Source organism: Acinonyx jubatus, chromosome C1 (assembly GCF_027475565.1).
Source record: "Acinonyx jubatus isolate Ajub_Pintada_27869175 chromosome C1, VMU_Ajub_asm_v1.0, whole genome shotgun sequence".
Taxonomy (NCBI): domain Eukaryota; kingdom Metazoa; phylum Chordata; class Mammalia; order Carnivora; family Felidae; genus Acinonyx; species Acinonyx jubatus.
In genome coordinates, this window is record NC_069381.1 from 183160110 (window position 1) to 183180381 (window position 20272).

At 39.0% G+C, this 20272-nt stretch overlaps 1 protein-coding gene across 8 annotated transcripts in view; it reads left to right on the forward strand.

The window, feature by feature from the left end:
- SPATS2L (spermatogenesis associated serine rich 2 like) overlaps positions 1-20272 on the forward strand; it is a 165486-nt gene that overhangs the window by 45147 nt on the left and 100067 nt on the right. The window contains exon 1 of one of the 8 annotated variants that reach the window (XM_053215531.1): positions 9288-9744. The exons of 6 other annotated variants lie outside the window; for them this stretch is intronic. In XM_053215531.1, coding sequence (XP_053071506.1) covers positions 9683-9744 — 62 coding nt within the window. In that variant the 5' untranslated portion in view covers positions 9288-9682. Of the gene's footprint in view, positions 1-9287; positions 9745-11066; positions 11479-20272 lie in introns of those variants that run through there. One more of the 8 variants, XM_053215530.1, reaches the window with a different exon arrangement.

Below are 20272 nucleotides of genomic sequence, written 5' to 3' on the forward strand. Positions count from 1 at the left end.
AGGCTCCAGATTCTGAGTTGTTAGCCCAGAGCCTGACGCGGGGCTCAAACCCACGAATCATAAGATAATGACTTGAACTGAAGTCGAATTGCTTAACCAACTGAGCCACCCAGGCGCCCCTACGTGTATGTTCTTGAAGAAAGAACCAGAGACTAATGTGTTTCTGTGTCCCCCCCCCTTGGCGTTTTGTTAGCGCCTAGCTGATGAGACAACGCCTCATGGTTTATAACCAAAAGAGAAGCATGCTGCATTTGTATTCAGAGTTTGTTTTCTTGTGTGAGCAAAACTGCCGATTTAAGGACAATAGAAAAGGGCATACACTTAAAGACATAAAATGAGTTTTGCAAGCTCTCTATAAAATACAAAACGTTTTGGTTTTGAAGCTGCTGTATAACCAGCAGAAGCTAAAACAATAAGTAAAGGCAAACAAGCAGTGTTTCTCTTAAACATCATTCCAAATAACTGGTTTAACTAGTTTTCCCCCACTCTATTGATCAGTTGCTCTGGCCTCGTACAGATGCAGCTATGGAATGCTCTTGTGAACCTGCTGCCCTTTTTTTTTTTTTAAACCCTTGGCTTTAGAATAGCTGGATTTAATGGCAGGGGGCCTCAGCCTCTGTTCCTGAAGGCTGTTTTCCTCCCACTCCCTTGGAGAGGGAAGCATGATTAATTTCTCCCCTTCCCTTTTGATTATAGGAAAAATCGGGTACAACGTTACTCAGTGCCAGCACACCTGAATTCAGGGGGCAGCTCCCCAGACAATTGCTCTCTTGTTCCTTAGTCTCATGGGCCTGGGGAGCAGAGAGGGCGAAAGGGTAATGAATTCCTCTAGGTGGTGATAAGAGCTACATTCCAAGAGGATTAACAGCACAAAAAGCCAGCTTCTAGGAGGAAAAAAAACTGAAAAAGCGGGGGAGGGGGAACACCCACATTGACACACAAACATAGGGGCGCAGTGAGCTCTTTCGTGTGTGCTCAAAGCCACATTCCAATTTTAGCTGTCAGAAAACGAAGCTACTTTGACGAGAGCATCTACAGGTTGTACATGGCAGAGATGGTCTTTAAAAAGGCTTGATATCATACTTGGTTTGCAGAAGGGGACTGTGGTCATATCCTCTGCTTTACCATAAGAATTACATCCAGCTACCATCAAGTACCTTCTTAATCATAAACATTTTCAAAATACCTTGATTTCAGATTTTTCAACCTAGAGGAGCAGAGAAGAGGGGAAGAAAAAGTCCGTGTAATTTGTTAACCACATCTGAGAATGGTTCTGCAAATGGAAATTTGGCCCCATTTAAACTTTGCTCAAACAGCATGATCACTGCATTGAAATGTGGGATCTTGCTTGTGCAACTCAAGTGGAGGCCCCTTGTATGTGTTTCAATGGATATATTTGGTGAAACGTAAAGGCAGTACCATTCCTGTGTGCTAATCAAGGGCCAGAACCAACCCACACACATCTGCCTAGCGATTCCTCACTGCTGTTATGAAAATAAACCTCTCATTTTTTTATAGGAAGTCACTACCCCCAAAGGAGAAAATGAGAGCATGTGGATGTAGTCCCTGATTTTCTCACTCACTTCTAACCCTTAACCACCCCACACCCCAGTGGCTGCAATTCCCCAAATGTTCAAAATTTAAATCTAAACACTCCTTGTCTTGTCATATCCCCTCTTGCACACACACAAAATCTTAGTTTAGTTTATCTGCCAAAAAATAATTCTGAAGGTGTTTCCTAATCAGACATATTTCTTGAAAAATAAACATAATAATCAATTCTTATTGAAGCAGTGACTTTTACAAGTACTGTGCTGTAACCAGAAATACATCACACCATTGTAGGAAACTACAGCTTTTACATTTTCTTGTCTGAACTCTGCTCCTCTTTTTAGTGAGAAGAGAACATTCCATAAATATCCAAGTGGACCTTGGGTAAAGATGCTCAATCCACATTTTGCATGGCAGAGTCCATTGGAAATCTACCCTCTTGATGTCAGTACAGGCTTAATGAAGTTAAACATTTGCCTAGTGAATTTGTTTTTGAGAGGAGTTACTTCAGGAAGGCATGTTGGAACAGATCTAAGCTTAGCTAACCATGAGTAATTCTTTGCCTATGTCCATAATTTTAACAATGTGAATCATTAGCTCAGACCCTCTCTTTTATCCCAAAGAAGAAAAAATGCATTGGCCAAGACCATGAATTTTAGTGAAGGCTCTTTGTTCTTAGTAGAAAAGAATGTTGATGTTCCTCACCTTTGTACGATGAGATGACTTTAGCGTTAGCCTCATGACCCTAGAAATGGAGCCTCAGGTCTTACACAGTGTAACCAGCCCTAGTAAAGAGCCACATTGGGCAGTTTCCAACTTTGGTCACATGCCTCTGGAGTCCTCACCAAAGTGATGCCAAGGATTCTTGTTACTATCCCTTCTTCCCATTTTGAGGGGTAGTTTGTAGAAAATATAAGTGGCTTTAACTGTAGATAGGTTTTAAAGTGCTTTCTGGGGTACACAAGAAAATGCTTTTCAATTGAGTTTGTTAGTCATTTGCTGTGACCAAACAAACCAGATTTTAGCAACAAAGGCACTACCTTTCACGTCTTGCCAGGGTTGTGTTTTGTAGCTAAACATGACATTTAGGAAATGTCAACTCTGAATGACTTTTTAAAAAATTGTAGTAAAGTATATGGTTGGATATACATACAATCCCTGACTTACAAGAACTTGACAAACAAGTTTCCAGTAGACATAAAAGGCTGCCCTTCTTCCCTCTCTCCCCTTTCAGGATCCCTTTCATTTCTCCTCTTTGCCCTACTACCCACCTTCCTCCTGTCCCCCCTCAGTGCCAGGCCATTTCAACACTGCTATGGAGACCGCCTGTGGAAAAACTTGACTCTTCTGGAAAAAGCTTGGTTTCTATAGAAAAAAAGTGGAAGAAGAAGCTATATACAGTAGGCACAACTGGGCCTGGCCCCAGAGATAGCTCCTGGGGAGGACCAGGTGGATTCACCAATATTTTCTTTAATGTGGCATGATTCCTTTTAATTTCATTTACTTCTATTCATCTTGACTTAAAAGTATCCTTTTTTTTTTTTTTTTTTTTTTTTTAAGATCTAGATGTTTTTGAGAGAGTTGAGGAAAACTACCTTTGTTCATTTATATGTTCATGTGGATTGGGTCAGGCTATAGTGACCACACATACAGACACACAACCCTTGTGTATGTTTAGTGCTTTCTGTCTCACTGTTTACAAAAGGTTTCCACACATACATTTGTTCTTCAGCTGTTTTACAAATGGTGAGGCAGACTCAGAGAACTTGAAATATTTGAGCTGCTAGAAGCAGAACTAAAAACTGCAAATTTAAATTCTGAATTTAGTTCTCCTTCCATTCCATATTCCATTGTGTGTGTCAATATTTTTATGCATGTATGTGTTTTTGTATATGCACACATGTGCACACATCTCTGCCTTTTTAAATAGTGAAGCAAACCCATGGGCAGATGATTAAGAAACAATACAATGCAGAGAATCTCAACCATCTCTCATCTTGATATGCTGCTGTTTTATAAGATCCTTATACCTGGATGGTGAAAATTAGATAACTGGGCTTTATTTCAAGAGCTTTAGAGATTTGAGAGTATTGTGTGTGCCTATAAAACATACTTAAAAACCTGAATGTTAAGGTTTTACAACTTGACTAAGAAATAGCTATGTAACCATTAATTAAAAAATTCATAACATTCATGAAATATATTTTTATTAACAGGCCTAATCCCAACACTCATAGTATTTTTCCATCTGTGGTTTTGAATTCCTTATATATAGTAAGTCATTCCACTCTTGGTTAATGGGTATTACTTGTATCTACAGAGTGTATTTGAATTCCATACCAGGAAGCCAGGTTCATTAGATATTTTCATGTGTTAACCTTCTGATCAGGGTTTAAATAACAGAGTTCTGAAACTGAAAATGATGAAACATGCAGAAAAGCACATTTTACAGGTCTATTTATAGTCATAATAATGAGAGTTCTAAACAGATTGTTTCGCTGGCAATGAACATACAATGGGGACATCATAAGAGATGAACTAGTGCCATTTTCTGAGATAGAAAATTCTCACATTTTACATAAAGCCAGAAGTAAAAATGGTTTCCAAGAAAAAACATGTGTTAAGAATTATAAGTGTTTAGCTTAGAAGGAGGGAAAAAAATTGGGTTATCACAAACATTGCTTTTTTTCCTCCCAAAGTATAGAAACAGTTTCCATTCTCTAACTCCATGATGTCATACTCTGAATAAGAAATGGTGAAGGAAATGGAATTATGCAAATGAATGATAAACTTGTTATCAATCAGATTTAATAGGAAATGAAAATCTGAAGAGTGTGGTAAATAGCTAATAAAGCCTTAAGGATCATGCGATTATTATTTGTTAGAATCTTGTTTATGATTAAAATTATGTAAACTTCTACCTAAATGTTTTTTTCAAACTATAGCAATTGTCCTCCAGCATTCTTCATAGATGTTGAATTTTTGTGTCACTGATTTTTCTTTTATGGCCAGGTTTTTGAGGACATATATCTACCCCTCTCATCTGCCTCACCAGGATAGGTTACCCCTATTCCTGCTGGTCCTCCCAATGGCAGTATCTATAGAATTACGCCTGGACTCTGCTGCAGTCTTTAGCATTGCTGGCCAAGTGAGACCACTGAGAAATGAAGCCAAACCCAATGTCATGAAAAGACTTCTTCCTGTCTGAACCTGGCAGAAGTTTATAGGCTGTAAATCTCAGCTCACCCTCTCACTTTCTTTGGAGGCAGGTAGGCATCTATAGAGACCAGCAACTTCTGCCTTTTGAAAGCTACTATGTAACTGATGTGATTTTTTTTATTATTAAATACCTCTTTTCTTAGTTTAAACATGATTTTAAAAACCTACCCAGACCAAATTATTTTTTCCATGCTTTAATACATCTTGGCTAAATTTTAAAGCACAGGTTGTATTTTATATACAGTGACTAGAGTTTCAGTCCATTTACATGCAAGTAGACCATCATAATGTTAACTGTGAACTAACATTGGGTTTAAAGTCTTCGTAGTTAATTTTAGAGCAGTGGTATATATGCAGGAGCAGTACCTGTCTCACAGCGCATGGCAGACATCATGTTTGAGAGATGACAAGGATAATCAGTTTGACTTCATAGCTGAAGGCACCCAGGCACACAGAGCCAGGGAGAGACTTACTTAACCACTGAGACAAGGAAACTGCCCTCATGTCAAGCAGCTAATGTCTTGTCACTTGCCAAACATTCCTGCTACAGATTCATGTTCTGAAATCTTCATGAACCAACTAGACTAACAAACTGTGTGGTCTGGATTAAATAATATCTGCCGAAAAAGAAAGAAGTGAAGTTAGCCAGAAGGCCAGATGGCAGCTGTATTTTCTGCAGAACTCCATTTGGAAAGTAAGCTTTATGTAATTTTTGGTCATTTCTTCCCATCTTAGGAGACTGTTTTCAGAATAAGTCACACAGGTTTCAAAAAATGAACTGCATGGACATAGACACATCATATAACCTGTCCACAGGATTATAGCTATTTGACAAAAAAGCTTGGCTTCTTTTCTTTCCAGCATTGTTATCTGTTCTATCCTCTATCCTTTTTTATTATTCAGCTGTCTGAATTACCCCAGAGTAAACTCCATAGCTTAGAATAATGTGGAGTTCACATATAGGAATAAACGTGGCTGAAAAGGTCATGAACTTATTACTAGTCTTCACTTTGTGGTTGACTGGATTGTTCAGTTGTGTGTGGGAAGCCAGTTGTTGTCAACTACATACACACAAACATGATGTTTCGTTTTTCTTCAAGGCCAAGTGCCATTTCTCAATTGCATCTTCCAGCAAACTTAGTAAGTAGTACCTTGGACTCATGAAAATTTAGTCCGTGTTCCATGTTTCAGCATTTTACTTTGAGGTTACAGGGTGAGCCTCAAGCATTTAAATAGGAACAGAGAAACATCAATTCACACCGGGAGGGGCGCCCGGGTGGCTCAGTAGGTTGAGCGTCCGACTTCGGCTCAGGTCGTGATCTCACGGTTTGTGAGTTCGAGCCCCGTGTCGGGCTCTGTGCTGACAGGTCAGAGCCTGGAGCCTGCTTCTGCTTCTGTGTCTCCCTCTCTCTCTGCCCCTAACCCACTCGCATTCTGTCTCTGTCAAAAATAAATAAACATTAAAAAAAAATTTTAATTCACACTAGGATTACTTACCATAGCAAATCAAGATAGAGGAAAATTTCCAGAAATCAAGTGAGATTGTTCATTTTCCAAATGGTGGGATCATCTCTAGACATATTTGGTTTCTTCTCTTTCTTCCTTCACATCTTATTGGTTATGAAGGTTTGATCATATTCTTTCTAATTGACTATTTGTTTCATACTTTCTTTTCCCTTATCTCCTTCATCACTCTAGCCAGACTCTCATGGTCTCATTCTAGACTCTTCAGAGCTGCTCTAACCAAATGCAAATATTGTTCCATCTGATATGCCTCCTAACCCCAGTCTGATCTTCATAAAAGATAAAATGTGATGATGTTTACATCTTTAAAGCATCCAGAAGTTCCATATTTTGTTCTTACAGGGAATCAGATGCTGATATATCTGCCTAAATTTCATGGCCCAGAGCCACCTTCTCACTTCTCTCTCTCTTCCAATAACCAACTTCATTTCCTGCTCCTTCACATTATGTGGTTCTGAAGCCAGTGTCTGATGAAAGCCAACCTCTATCCCATTTCTGTGATGTCTGGTCTTGGAATAAAGTGTTCCAAGATAAGTCTCTCTTGGAATATCCTTCCCTTTTTCCTTCTAGATCAATAAACATCCATTCATCCACTTTCTCCTTCCAAGTCAGTTCAACACATTCTTCCTGAGGATGCACCATTAAATAGAAAATGTTGTCCTTACTACGCATGGTGAGGAGTGCAAGGCTGTGTGAAACAGGGTCCCTGCTGTGCTGCCTGAATCTGTCTGGACTGCTCCAGACCTCCAGATTCTTCTTCTCCAGACTTGTGTAGTACTTCAAGTCTAGACCGGTGGGCTACAGAGTGGACTGCTCAAAATAATCCACTGGTGTGCAGGAAGAAAGTACTGGAACTTAACATTTACATTTTTTCACCTCATTTCAAATTTCTATTTTAGAGTATTTTTATAAAGTATATATTAGTACAAAGGTACATGGTTAACGTTTACAAATAAATAGTATACACATATTAGATGTCCATGTGCAAGCATTTTTACTAATGGAGTGAATGATCGAAAAATATAGATTGTTGCCTGGGTGGCTTATTCGGTTAAGCATCCAACCTCTTAATTCCAGCTGAGGTCATGATCTCACTGTCATGAGATCGAGCCCCACATTGGGCTACATACTGGGCATGGAGCCTGCTTAAGATATTCTCTCTGTCTCTCTGTCTCTCTCTCTCTCTCTCTCTCTCTCTCTCTCAAAAAAAAAAAAAAATAGAGCCTCAAATTCAGAACTTTCTTTGGGGTTTTAGGAGGTCGGCAAACTGGCCCACCCAGGTCCATTTATTCTCTCATTCAAAAACTATTTGCTAATCCCCTAGAGTGTGTCAAGCAGTATGGAGAGAGAGAAGTCAGGTAAGAGGAGAGCAAAATGTCTGCAATATTTCTGATAGATGCTCACTGGAAAATGTAGCTTTGTATCAGGGCCAGGATGGCTTGCTAATACTTTACCCCTGCAGTAAGCAGACCCAGTCACAGGCAAAGTGGGCAATTACAGCACAGTTTCTACCTCCCTCCTTCCTAGCCCTGGGCAGGGCCTTTGACCAAAGCTTTTACTGCATGACCAAGAGCAGCTAAGAAGTCATCCTCTTTGTATGCAGGCAGAAAGATCCTAACAGAGGGGAGAGAGGGAGGGAGTTGAGTGGGATATGCTCAGTTTATTCTTTCAAATGCACTTACGAGATAAGCCACTTCTTCACAAGGGAGGGAAAGTAGCTAACAGGTGGAGAGAGATCACGGTGTTTCTCTAATATAGGGGTCCCTCCTGATAAATACACCACTGTTTTTTTGGCTTTTATCACCTCTTAATAAATAAGATTTTTCTCTTGTTTCAAATGTATCTCCCTAAAAAGGAGCACTCTTTTCACTGAAAGTACAAGCAAAACACATAAAACCTGTTGACAGGATTTTGAATTGAGTGTTTGAAGGCCTAAGATGTATCTGGACTGAGGCCTAGAACCTGATGCCATTTTATGGCCCTTCCCCAGAGTTCTCGATCTGATTTCCCAACCCTGCGTTAGAACAGAATGCGTGTGTGTGTGTGTGTGTGTGTGTGTGTGTTTGAAAAGAATGGCGTGGCTGTCAGTCTTATCTGGATGTATTGTAAAACTCTTTTCCTAGCTCTCCCTCCCTATTCCCCACCATACACGCACACACGCACACTCACATGCACACGCATGTGCATATGGTTCCCTAACATTAAATTTTGCAGTTTGGAGCACATAGTGGGATGAAAGACCCACTATGATGGTGGTGGTGATGAAAGGTGAAGGCATATGGTCTGGGAAACAAAGCAAAGAGAAACAAAAGCTTATTGCTTCTCATTGTTTGTAAGCAGAAGGTAATTTAATGTTATTCTAGAAAGAGAGAGGAAGGGAGAAGGAGAGAGATGCATTGAAAGCACACCCCATCTTGGAGTGAGGGACTTCGTTAAGGTCCATTCTAGTCCATCCTCGCTCCTCCTGCCTGCGCTCACAGGGCAAAACTCTAACATGACATTCTGGAAAATTAAAATCTACCCAGTTTTTAAATACTTACAGAGAAAGACTTTACAGCCTCCCCTCAATAACTAATTCAAATGATTAAACATAAGCTCGGATAGCACTTTTCTCCAAACTGTCAACACATTCTTGCTTCAGTTTAAAATGGTTTCCTTTCCATAGTGGAAGAGACAGTTCATCACCATCTTCTGTGTGATATAGCAATATTAAGTTGACCACTAGATTTACAACTGAGCAAGTCAATCCAGTGCCATCATATACTTCTTTTTGTTTGCTTTGAATCTTCTGTGTGGTGCCTCTCTGTATCCTCTTCAGTTTTTCACACCCTGATTTAGTTGTGGAAACTAAACAAAAGAATTATATGGTGGTTTCTGTGTGTTTCTGTGTGTGTATCCCAAGCAGTCAGCTTGAAACAAATACAGTGCTAATTTACAGCTTCTTACCTGTGCATTTTGATTTCTTTGGGGTATTCGGACATTAATACATAGTTCTTTAGGATACAGAAATCTTCTTAATCCAAAAATGTGAATCCTGGAAATTTTAGGAAGGTCAGTGAAGGAAATTTTTGAGTAAATATTAGTTAGGATTTTCTGCTGTGGTAAAAGCAAAACAACAGTGGCTTCAAAATGTACAAATCAATTTGTCCCTGTTTAAGTGTTCCTCAGCATGCAGACTGACATAGAGGCTCTATGTTGAAGGGACTAGTCTTCTTATCTCGTTGCTCTGTCATCCTGTCTTTATGGCTTCCATTTCAAGATATCGTCACCCTTTAGCTGTCAAGAGGGGGCGAGAGGGAGAGGAAACCGCATCTCTTGTTTTAAGGGGACAACCAAGAAGTTGTGCATTTCCCTTCCATTCACATCCAACTTGCCAGAATGAAGCTGCATGAGCATACTGACTGAGCTGCAAGGGAGGCTGGAAAATACTCCGGGTCCTCATGTGCCCAGGTAGGACTTCACAGTTCTAGTACTAAAGAGAGAAGGAGAGAATGGATAATGGGGATAACAGCCCTGCCCCTGGCTTTGTAGATAGAGCCAGCCTGAGAAGCATGCTTTGACCATGAATTCAGTGAGGGGACTCTTAAGTGGTGTAGAAAATACCTAAGGATGTGAAGAAGGAGAGAATCTTGCTCTGCCATAGAATAGCCCAGTCTACTGGGTAAGATCGGCATTGTAACCTAGTGGATCTCAGGCTTGGCATTCAGTAATAAAGGTACACCTCTCCTGCTACTAGGAGTGAAGTTGAAACTTACTTAACTCCGAGAATATTCTTTGGCTTCTGTACAACCTAATTAAAATAGTTTATCTAGGGGCAACTGGGTGGCTCAGTCAGTTGAGCATCCGACTTGGGCTCAGGTCATGATCTCACAGTTCATGAGTTCAAGACCTGCATCGGGCTCACTGCTGTCAGGGCAGAGCCTGCTTTGGATCCTCTGTCTCCCTCTCTGTCTCTACCCCTGCCCTACATGCGCTCTTTCTCTCTGTCAGAAAAATAAATTTAATAAATAGATTATCTAAGTGAAGTTTCCAAACTAACTAGGTTCGGCATAAAACCAAGATCACAGCTTTGCTCGGTTAGTCTCTTTTCAGGACACAGAAACCACACTGCTCTATTGCCCCTTGATCTAGGTCATCCTATTAGTTTAAGGTATTACTACATTTCCATGAAAGAGTCAGTAACATATATTTGAGGACTGTAATGAAAAAAAAATAAAACTTTTTAAATGATAGTAAATGAAAATTTTAACTTAAAATAATTGTACTACCCCATTGTAAGATCTGCATCCTTTACGAATGTTCTAGGAAAATAACCATAAAAAGACATTTTGCTGATTACAATGCTATACATACTCCATCTGGGACTTGCAAGTCATATTTGTTTACTCGATTAGCCAGGCGCTTTTTCCTGTTAGTGTCCACATTCATCTTTTTCAAATGTAACCCTGGTTTTCATCTCAGCCTGATAAGACCAACCTGGATTTTGACAGTCACACTGATTTTTATCTATTTAAACTGCTAGAAGCAAAATCTGATTTTGTTCCTGGCTTTTGTTATTGAGAAAAGTAATAAAAACCAAGCCAGAATTAGATCAGGGACATCCATTATTTTAACCAGGAACACAAAATAAATATATAGCTTTACCCAAGTATTGGATTAATTTAAGTATATGGGGATGTTAAAAATTGCATTCAAAATATGTTTCTCAGCTAATTATTTATTTGATGTACACATTTAACATTTCTATCGTCTCTTGTAGAAATAATAATATAATAATAATGAAAACTCTCATGTGTTGAGTTTTCAGTATGCACTTGCCCTGCACAAATTTTTCTGTGCTCGGTGCTTAAGCCTTGAATCCATTCCATTCAAACTACATGGCTGCTGACACAGCAGAGGAAGAAAAGCCAAGGAGCTTTGGGTGGAAGATAAACAGCAGTTCTAGCTCAGTATTAATACTCCCAGGTGAATAGATTGTGCATTCTCAACAGGTGCTACATTACCCCCAAGAGGGTGAAAACTGGCTCCTGAGGCATGAAAGAATCAGATATTATGGCTGAAGTCAGAGCGTGGGGGGGAATTGTGACAGTGCAAGAACGATCAGAGAGATGCCACAATGCTGGCTTTGAAGATGAAGGGGTACAGGAGCAAAACCATGGAGATGAGCCATAGAATCTGGAAAAGGTAAGGAAGCAGATCCTCCTCTGGAACTTCCAGAGAGGAATGCAGCCTGGTGACACCTTGATTTTAGCCCAGTGAGATCCATGTTGGATTTCTGACCTACAGAACTGTAAAGATAATAAATAAATTTGTGTTCCTTAAAGCCCCTAACTTTGTGCTAGTTTATTATAGCAGCAATAACAAACTAGTACACCAGTTTCCTCACTGTTCAAGAGAAGGATAGAATGATCTATGTCACAGGTTTCTTGTAAGCATTAAATAAAATAATCCATGAGAAGTACTTAGCATCAGGAGCATAGGGACATCCTGGCCTTGCCAGTATTCAGATGAGCAAGGTTTGCATTCTGAGTGTACTTTTCCCATGTTGATGTTGCTGATAGATTTCTTTCTTTATGTCAGTGACAACAGTCAAGTTTTATGCTGGCCCTGTCACTTTAAAAGGATTTTGTAGATTTCTCCTCAGATCCATGATAATATTGATTGTATATTTCAATTGTGGGAAGTTCCATTTGCTAACTTCCGTGTACAACCAGCTCATAGGTCCTTCCCTCAAAGCTGTTCTCCTCCTGTGTCTTCCCTCTCTTCTGTCCTGTCTGAAGTAATACCTGAAGCTTTGGTGGGGTCTATGAAGAGGTAGAAGAGGAATTCCCAGCAGTGGTAGAGAGGAGAGAAGGGCCAGCTACCAAGCACCCCAGTAAGGGAGGGGAGTGCCATGTGGGACTTCCATTCCAGGAAGAGGCATTCCAAGTTAGAGCCTGGCTGGGCTGGGAAGGATGAACTCGAGTGTATTGTTTTTTTTAACTTTAAGAAAGTGTGTGTGTGTGTGTGTGTGTGTGTGTGTGTGTGTGTGTGTGTTTATTCTTACTTTTTTAACAACTAAGAAAATCCCTGCTGAAAATGAGAATCTTCACAATGTAACATTCACTGACTTGCTTCATTAAGTGAGTTGGGTAGAGCCTAGTGTAAATGAAGTGAAGTCCACAGGTTTTTCTCTATCTTTGTCGAGTCAGTTATTTTCACAGAGAACAGCTTTTGCATTATTACAAGAAAAGAAACTAACAGTATTGTATTCTTAATACCCAGTGTAAAAACTCTGTGTGTTTATATATGTTATCTTTTAACTCACAGCATTGCTATGAAATAGATATTACTACTCTCATTTCCTGCTGAGGAAGAGGGAGTGTCCTCACAATATCATTATGGAGTAGATAAGTAGATATAATTAGCCCCATTTATAGCTAGGTGCTCAGGGGCCCAGGGACGGTGGCATCTGTACTGGTTTGGCTGCAATAGCAGTGTGACTCTTGACTGGGACTGCTGCTAGCCTGTTGCCTATGCAGGACCTTTTGGTTGAGGCCATATTTTAAACCTTGGTTTTTAGTCTTCAAGGTCCATAAATTGGACTTTTTCTGTGAGCTCAGAGATGCTCAGACTCTACAGTGCACTAACAAAGTTTTAATAAGAATGATGGATCAGGGACACCTGGGTGGCTCAGTCAGTTCAGCATCTGACTCTTGGTTTCAGCTCAGGTCATGATCTCACGGTTCATGAGTTTGAGCCCTGCGTCAGGCTCAGTACTGGTGGTGCAGAGCCTGCTTGGGATCCTCTCTCTCTCCCTGTCTGTCTCTCTGTCTCTCTGCCCCTCCCCTGCTCTCTCTCTCTGTCTCTCTCTGTCTCTCTCAAAATAAATAAACTTTAAAAAAAAAAGAATGATATATCAACCTTTATTATTGGGGCATTTATTTCTATCTAAGGATCAGAACATCCCCTTTCCAATATCAGGGGCTCATAGACTTCTCTTGCCCTCCACACCAGTCTGATCCCCACACTACCCTAGCATTCTTTCTGAAATGTACACCTGGCCATTTCACTCCCATGCTTGTGACCCTTCAGGGACTACTTGCTACCCTCAAGATAAAGTTGAGGCTCCATAACCTGATTCACAGACCTCTTTCTCTCTAGGTTCTTTTTTCTCTTCATTTGGTTCTAGGGATACTGAACACCCTGTCAGGCCTGAATGTCTTTTGCATCTGGGTTTTGGTGTATTTTAATCCCTCTGCTGAGATCACGTTCTTCCCGTTTATTCCCTCCTCACTGCACCCCATTCATTTGGATAATTCAGGGCCCAACTTAGATCTAACACCCATCTTGAAGGTTTCCTTGACCCTCCTGATCTTATTTGCCCCCCAAGTCAAAGTGCTCTAATAAAACCTTGTACATCCTCTATAATAGCATGTGTTGACTTGTGTCTTGTTTATTTGTCTGGTAACCTTCATCAGAACCAAAGTTCTCTGAGGCCAGAGTTTGTATTCCGCTCACTGTTTTTCTCCCTAGGTACTTGGTACAAGTCCATATATAGGACGTTTTTGATAAAATGTTCTTGAATATATAAAGAACAGAAAACCTATATTCAAGTCCTGGCCCTGCCACTTTCTAGTTGTGTGACTTCTGACAAGTTCCTTATACACTTAGGGTCTCAGTTTCCAAATTTATAAAAAGAGAAATTTCACTGAGATGTTACAAAGTTCTCTTCAAACATGAACATACTGGGATTCTAATGCAACTCATTAGCTATCCAGAAACCATAAATCCACAATCAAAGTTTACAAATGACAAGTTGGGAGCATTTCCATGGACTTAATTTCTTGAACATGGATTGATTATTTCATTCCATTCACTTATATACATTAATAGTCAATAGATTCATACCTGTTCTTATGTTGATATTTTTGTTCTTGACCCAAGGGTTTATTTTCTGAAGGATACTCTCTTCATCTTACACTGATTGATACAAACGAAAAGAGCCTCATAAGCCTGAGAAAATAACAAAGTCTGTGTATGTCTACTCTTTTATTCTTATGTCCATCTGTTTTTGGGAGTTAATGAAACTTTTTGTTGTACTAAGAATTTCAAGTGAAGGTAATTAAAAAAAAAAACTACTAGGTGAGAACAGTAGTTCCAAATAAGAAAAAAATCTGCAATTTTTACTGATTATTCACGGACTTGAGTTGGTAATAGATATAATACCATATATAACTGTGTGAAATATTTGAAATAAAAGGAAAAAAGAGAACCACTAACATCCTGTTGTAAAATTGTTAATGGCAAATGTAAACCATTGTAGTAACTCACACATGGTGTCTGTTAGGTTAACTTCCTGGTGAAGGAATCCATGTCAAACTACCAGATTGTATTTGTGCTTATATACTTTGGAGGTTGCTTTCTCCTACATTCCTAGCACTAATTATCATAGGAACCAGAATCTTAGTATATCTCAGATACTTCTTGATAGTAAATTAAACATGTTTAGATATTTCATTTGTATATGTAATAATCTAAAGTAGTCATTTACTAAGAATTTCTATTGGTATAATTACTTTTTCCTAAAATTTCCTCTATATTTCCTGTAATTGTGAATAATTCAAACTTGAAAACAGACTTAAAATTTTTCAAAGTTAGTTCCTAAACCTATTGCAAGGTCTTGATCAATATTATTGAAATGATACACCTACTGCGATAAAACATCAGTACTCTAAGTAAACTCACTACAAATGATTTTTATTTTCTGCTTTTAATTGAAAGTTTTCTTGCCCGATGCCGAATTCCTTTTATCTTTGGACAAAACTGTATTTGGCCTAGTTTATGGGCTAATTAGCATTAGGGTCTTTTCCCCTCTGTCTCCATTATTTTTATGCATTATTGCTTACTTAGCAATCCATGGTGATCTCTGACCTCCTGACTCAGCAGAGCCCATTTCCAGGTCAGGTGGCCATGACCTCATGTAGACAGAGCAGTTTATTAGCAACACACCAAGAAAACACCAAAGACAAATGGATTTGTTGTTCCTTTACTGACAAGTTACTCTGAGCTCAATTCACAGCCAGTGAAAATGACCTGATTCAAATATTTGGTATAGAAACCTTGATGAAAAAATGTATACTTTTCAGGAAGATAAGAATATATCTTTATTTCATATGGAAAATAAATTGGCATTTATTGGGAACAAGTTTTTGCATTTTGATTACAAATTGCTTAAATTACTTTGTAAAAAGTAGATCAAAGAAATTAAGAAAATAATGTTCATATTTACATGCCTGAGTGTTGAAAGTGAATTCTAATTTTTAGGCTGCATGTGGGGTATATGGATATATAAATTAAAGTTCAAACCCTAAAAGTTACTGGTCATGTTAATGACCAACTAAATTATACTAGAGATTTGACTATATTCTGTTAGCATGTTAGTTATTCCCATCATTAAGATCAATGATTCTTAATGGCAGGTGGTTATAGATGCAGTTCATAAACAATGTAGTGCTTTCTCTCGTAGCTCTGATTTTTAAAAATTACTTAATTTGAGGGGCGCTTGGGTGGCTCAGTCGGTTAAGCCGCCGACTTCAGCTCAGGTCACGATCTCGCGGTCCGTGAGTTCGAGCCTCGCGTCGGGCTCTGGGCTGATGGCTCAGCGCCTGGAGCCTGCTTCCGGTTCTGTGTCTCCCTCTCTCTCTGCCCCTCCCCCGTTCATGCTCTGTCTCTCTCTGTCTCAAAAATAAATAAAACGTTAAAAAATTTTTTAAAAAATAAAAATTACTTAATTTGATATTTCAATAGCATCACAAGAAAATAAGAATGTTTTCCTCATCAAAAGATTGAGAAACTTGCTTTAATTAATCTGCACTTAAGAAAAAGTTAGTAAACGCACAGTTTTTGACAGAGACGAAACAAGGAAAATGAGTTGTTCCTAGGGAGCAGGAATCCAGATGTTTTAGGATAGACAGAAAGGTGGGTATCTAAAAATCCAAGAGAGGACACACTTAGCGAAGTTAAAAGGAGGAAGGAAAAAATAGTGTCCAGAACAGTTTCTTGCATGTAGTATGCACTCAATAAATCGTTTTCACTGAATGAATGAACTTAAACCACTCAGCCCTATAAGCATGGGTGTAATTTACTTCTGATACAGCATACAAAAGTAACACAAAAACAGTAAATAGGAGTGACGAAAAACTTAAACTATTTGGGCATCTGCTAGAAGTCTTAGTCATGTTTAGGGGTACCTGGATGGCTCAGTCAGTTAAACGTCTGACTCTTGGTTTCAGCTCAGGTCATGATCTCACTGTTCGTGAGTTTGAGCCCCACATTGGGCTCCATGCTGACAGTGTGGAACCTGCTTGGGATTCTCTCTCTCTCTGTCTCTCTCTCTCTCTCTCTCTGTCTCTGTCTCTCTGTCTCTCTCTTTTGCCCCTCCCCTGCTTGTGCTTTCCCTCTCTCTCTCTGTCCCCCCACCCCTCTCTCAAAATAAATAAACTTAAAAAAATAGAAGTCTTATTTGTGTTTAAAGGAAAACAGGGTTTCAGATACCAATTTACCTCATTTTCTTCTCTAAGAGGGTAAAGGAAATGAAAAGAACTGCTATTTTGGATCTGATTTTCACCAAGAGATTGGTTGGTAAAATAGAAGTAGAAGGAAACTTTATTCATTTATTCAATAATATTTGAGTGTCTACTGTGTGCTCAACATTTGGAAAATTGTGACCATGTCATTTTAGCCTTTGTGATAACCAAGGACCAGGTGATGGATATAGCCAGATGCGTACCACAGATTTTAGGAGGGAAATTTCACATTTCAGCGAAGAAATGGCCTGAAACTCTAGACTAAAGGGATGAGAAACTCAATTCTTCAAATGAAATTGGTGCTCTTGCTATGTGCTCTCAGTGTCATGCTAGATCAGGATTGCCTTTTCAGTCACTTTTTTTTTTTTTTGAGACAGAGAGGGACAGAGCATGAACGGGGGAGGGTCAGAGAGAGAGGGAGACACAGAATCTGAAACAGGCTCCGGGCTCTGAGCTGTCAGCACAGGGCCCGACGTGGGGCTCGAACTCACAGACTGTGAGATCATGACCCGAGCTGAAGTTGGACGCTCAACCGACTGAGCCACCCAGGCGCCCCCAGTCACTTCTATTTGTTGCAAAACTTCAGGCTTCAAGAGGGCAGGAGTGTATCTATCATGTTTATCTTTATATCCTAGTAAATAGGACAGAACATCGTACATAGTTGATACCCAATAAATCTCTCTCTCTCTCTCTCTCTCTGACACACACACATGCATATTTTATTGTATATATGAGTTAAGCAATAAACAGTAATGAAATTCTTATAATCATGAGTATTTCCCAAATTATCAAAGCTAATGCACACACACACACACACACACACACACACACACACACACACATTTGTCAAGTCTAATAGTCTACAATGTTTTGAACAATTGCAACTAGAGGTTTGAATGTTCAAAAACAATGAGGAAGAGAGATGGCTATGGCTGCAAAGGGCATGCTCAGATTAACTCAAAATATAAAAGATTATTTAAAGAAGAATGCAAGGACAGGCAAATAACCAAGAACAAATACCAAAGAGAGAGATAATCCCATTAGATTGGTGTCAAGAAGCCTAAAGTCCAGAGTGAGCTGAATTATGTTAAAAAAAAAAAAAAAAAAAAAACTAAAACAACAAAAGAGACTTAAAAAAGCTCACAAGGAACAATCCTACAAAAAAATTAGTCATAAAGTAAAGTAGACCTAGAACACTGGAATGCTCATGATGTCAAGTGTGTTATTCTCATTTTTGATAATGACATGGTTACTATTTCTGTCAAGAGTGGAATGTTATTTTTAGTTGTACTTTTTAGCATAGAATTTTGTTTTACTTTTGGAGAAAAAAGAACAAGAAAAGTACAGGACCTCTGATGGGCAAAACAAAGGACTGTACATCTCTTCTTATTCTTGGCTTTTAATCAAGGATCATGATTTCCCACCTGATAAGGGTAGAACAAAATGTGGATGAGGGAATTGAGGCCCACCATAGCATTATACCAGATCCTAAGCCCTTCCTCACAGATTGGGGTCTCCTGGCCCAGATTGCAGCTGTGGGACTGAGAACATCACATCTGTGACTCCCCCACTCCAGCCAGCCATCTTCAGGGAATGTCAGCAAACAGATAAAGCCCCGAATGCCTAGAGATTAGCAAAAAGAGAAAACGTAACATCTCAGCAAAATTTTAGAAATTATTCTGAAAAATTTTAGAATATTCAGAAAAGAAAGTGATAATTATTAGTCACCAGCAAGAAGTCCAGGGGGACTAAATGATACTCCTGGTCAATAAAGTAATTGGAATGCAAGATGAAAATGTGGTAGTTATGGTAATATAGAAATATGATCCAGCCAGTTTTCACAATATCTCAAGATTTCATTGTGGATTTAATAGAGAAATATAAATGGAATAACAGTACTTAAATGAATTCACAAGTGGCTTGCATAACCAAATCCAAAGAGTGCTAAAGAATAGGTCCGTGTTATCACAGAGAGGGATCTATAGACCTTTACGTCTGTTTTATTCTAGATTTTTCTTTAGCAATGACTTCAATGATGATGAATTTGATAAAAATAATAGAAATAAAAGACACCTCTTAAAAACAGAAAACAAACTGAGGGTTGATGGGGGGGTGGAGGAGAGGGAAAGTGGATGATGGGCATTGAGGAGGGCACTTGTTGGGATGAGCACTGGGTGTTGTATGGAAGCCAATTTAACAATAAATTATATTAAAAAATAAAAAAATAAAGTATTTAAAAAAATAACAGACACCCATTAGATTCTTAGGTGTGAAATACTGTTCAGTTACTCTGCATGCATCAGTTTATTTAATCCTTACAATAATCCAATGCAGTCAATACTTTTATCACCACTTTATATATTTTTACAGTTTATTTATTTATTTTGAGAGAGAGGGAGCCCAGGTGGGGGAGGAGCAGAGAGAGGGGGAGAGAGAATCCCAAGCAGGCTCTGCACTGTTAGCACCGAGCCCAATGTGGGGCTTGAACTCCATGAACCGCGAGATCATGACTTGAGCTGAAATGAAGAGTCAGATGCTTAACTGACTGAGCCACCCAGGTTCCCCCTTATCTCCACTTTATAAATGAGTAATCTGCAGCACAGACAGTTTAAGTAACTTCCTCAAGGTCACACATTTCTTAGGTGTCAGCACTGAGATTCAAGCCCAGACTGTTTACTTAATGGCATAGTTATATCAATGATATCCTTCAAGCTTGTTAATGACCAAGGTGAAATGTATAGCTGAAGTGGCAAGGTGTAGATTTGGTGTCCAAAAAAATTCTAGTAGACTGTAAAATTGGCTGAATTGATAAGATAAAATTAATTTGAAGTAAATATAACCTCATGCACTTAAGTTCCCAAAAAAATCATCTGTAAAAGTAAAGACTGAGGAAATGAGACTTACTAATTGATTGAATGAGCATGTCTTAGGGGTTTCATTAATATAGGCTCATTATGACCAATTTACAGTGTGATGTGATTGTCAATAAAATGCAATCTTAGGTTGCATTAAAAAAATAATAGGGGCACCTGGGTGACTCAGTCGGTTGAGCATCCGACTTCAGCTCAGGTCATGATCTTGCAGTTGATGAGTTCGAGCACCACATCAGGCTCTGTACTGATGGCTCAGAGCCTGGAGCCTGCCTCGGATTCTGTGTCTCCCTCTCTCTCTCTCCCCCTCCCCTGCTCATGCTCTGTCTCTCTCTGTCTCAAAAATAAATAAACATTAAAAAAATTAAAAAAAATAATAATAAAACCATAGAATCAATATATATACATACTGGTATATAATATTTTGGTACATGATAGATATAACAATGTGTATGGTATAGATACCATATATATCAGAGTGAGAATACTCAACACTATGTCACATGAAGAATGAGTGTACTCTCAAAGTTCTAAAGGTCT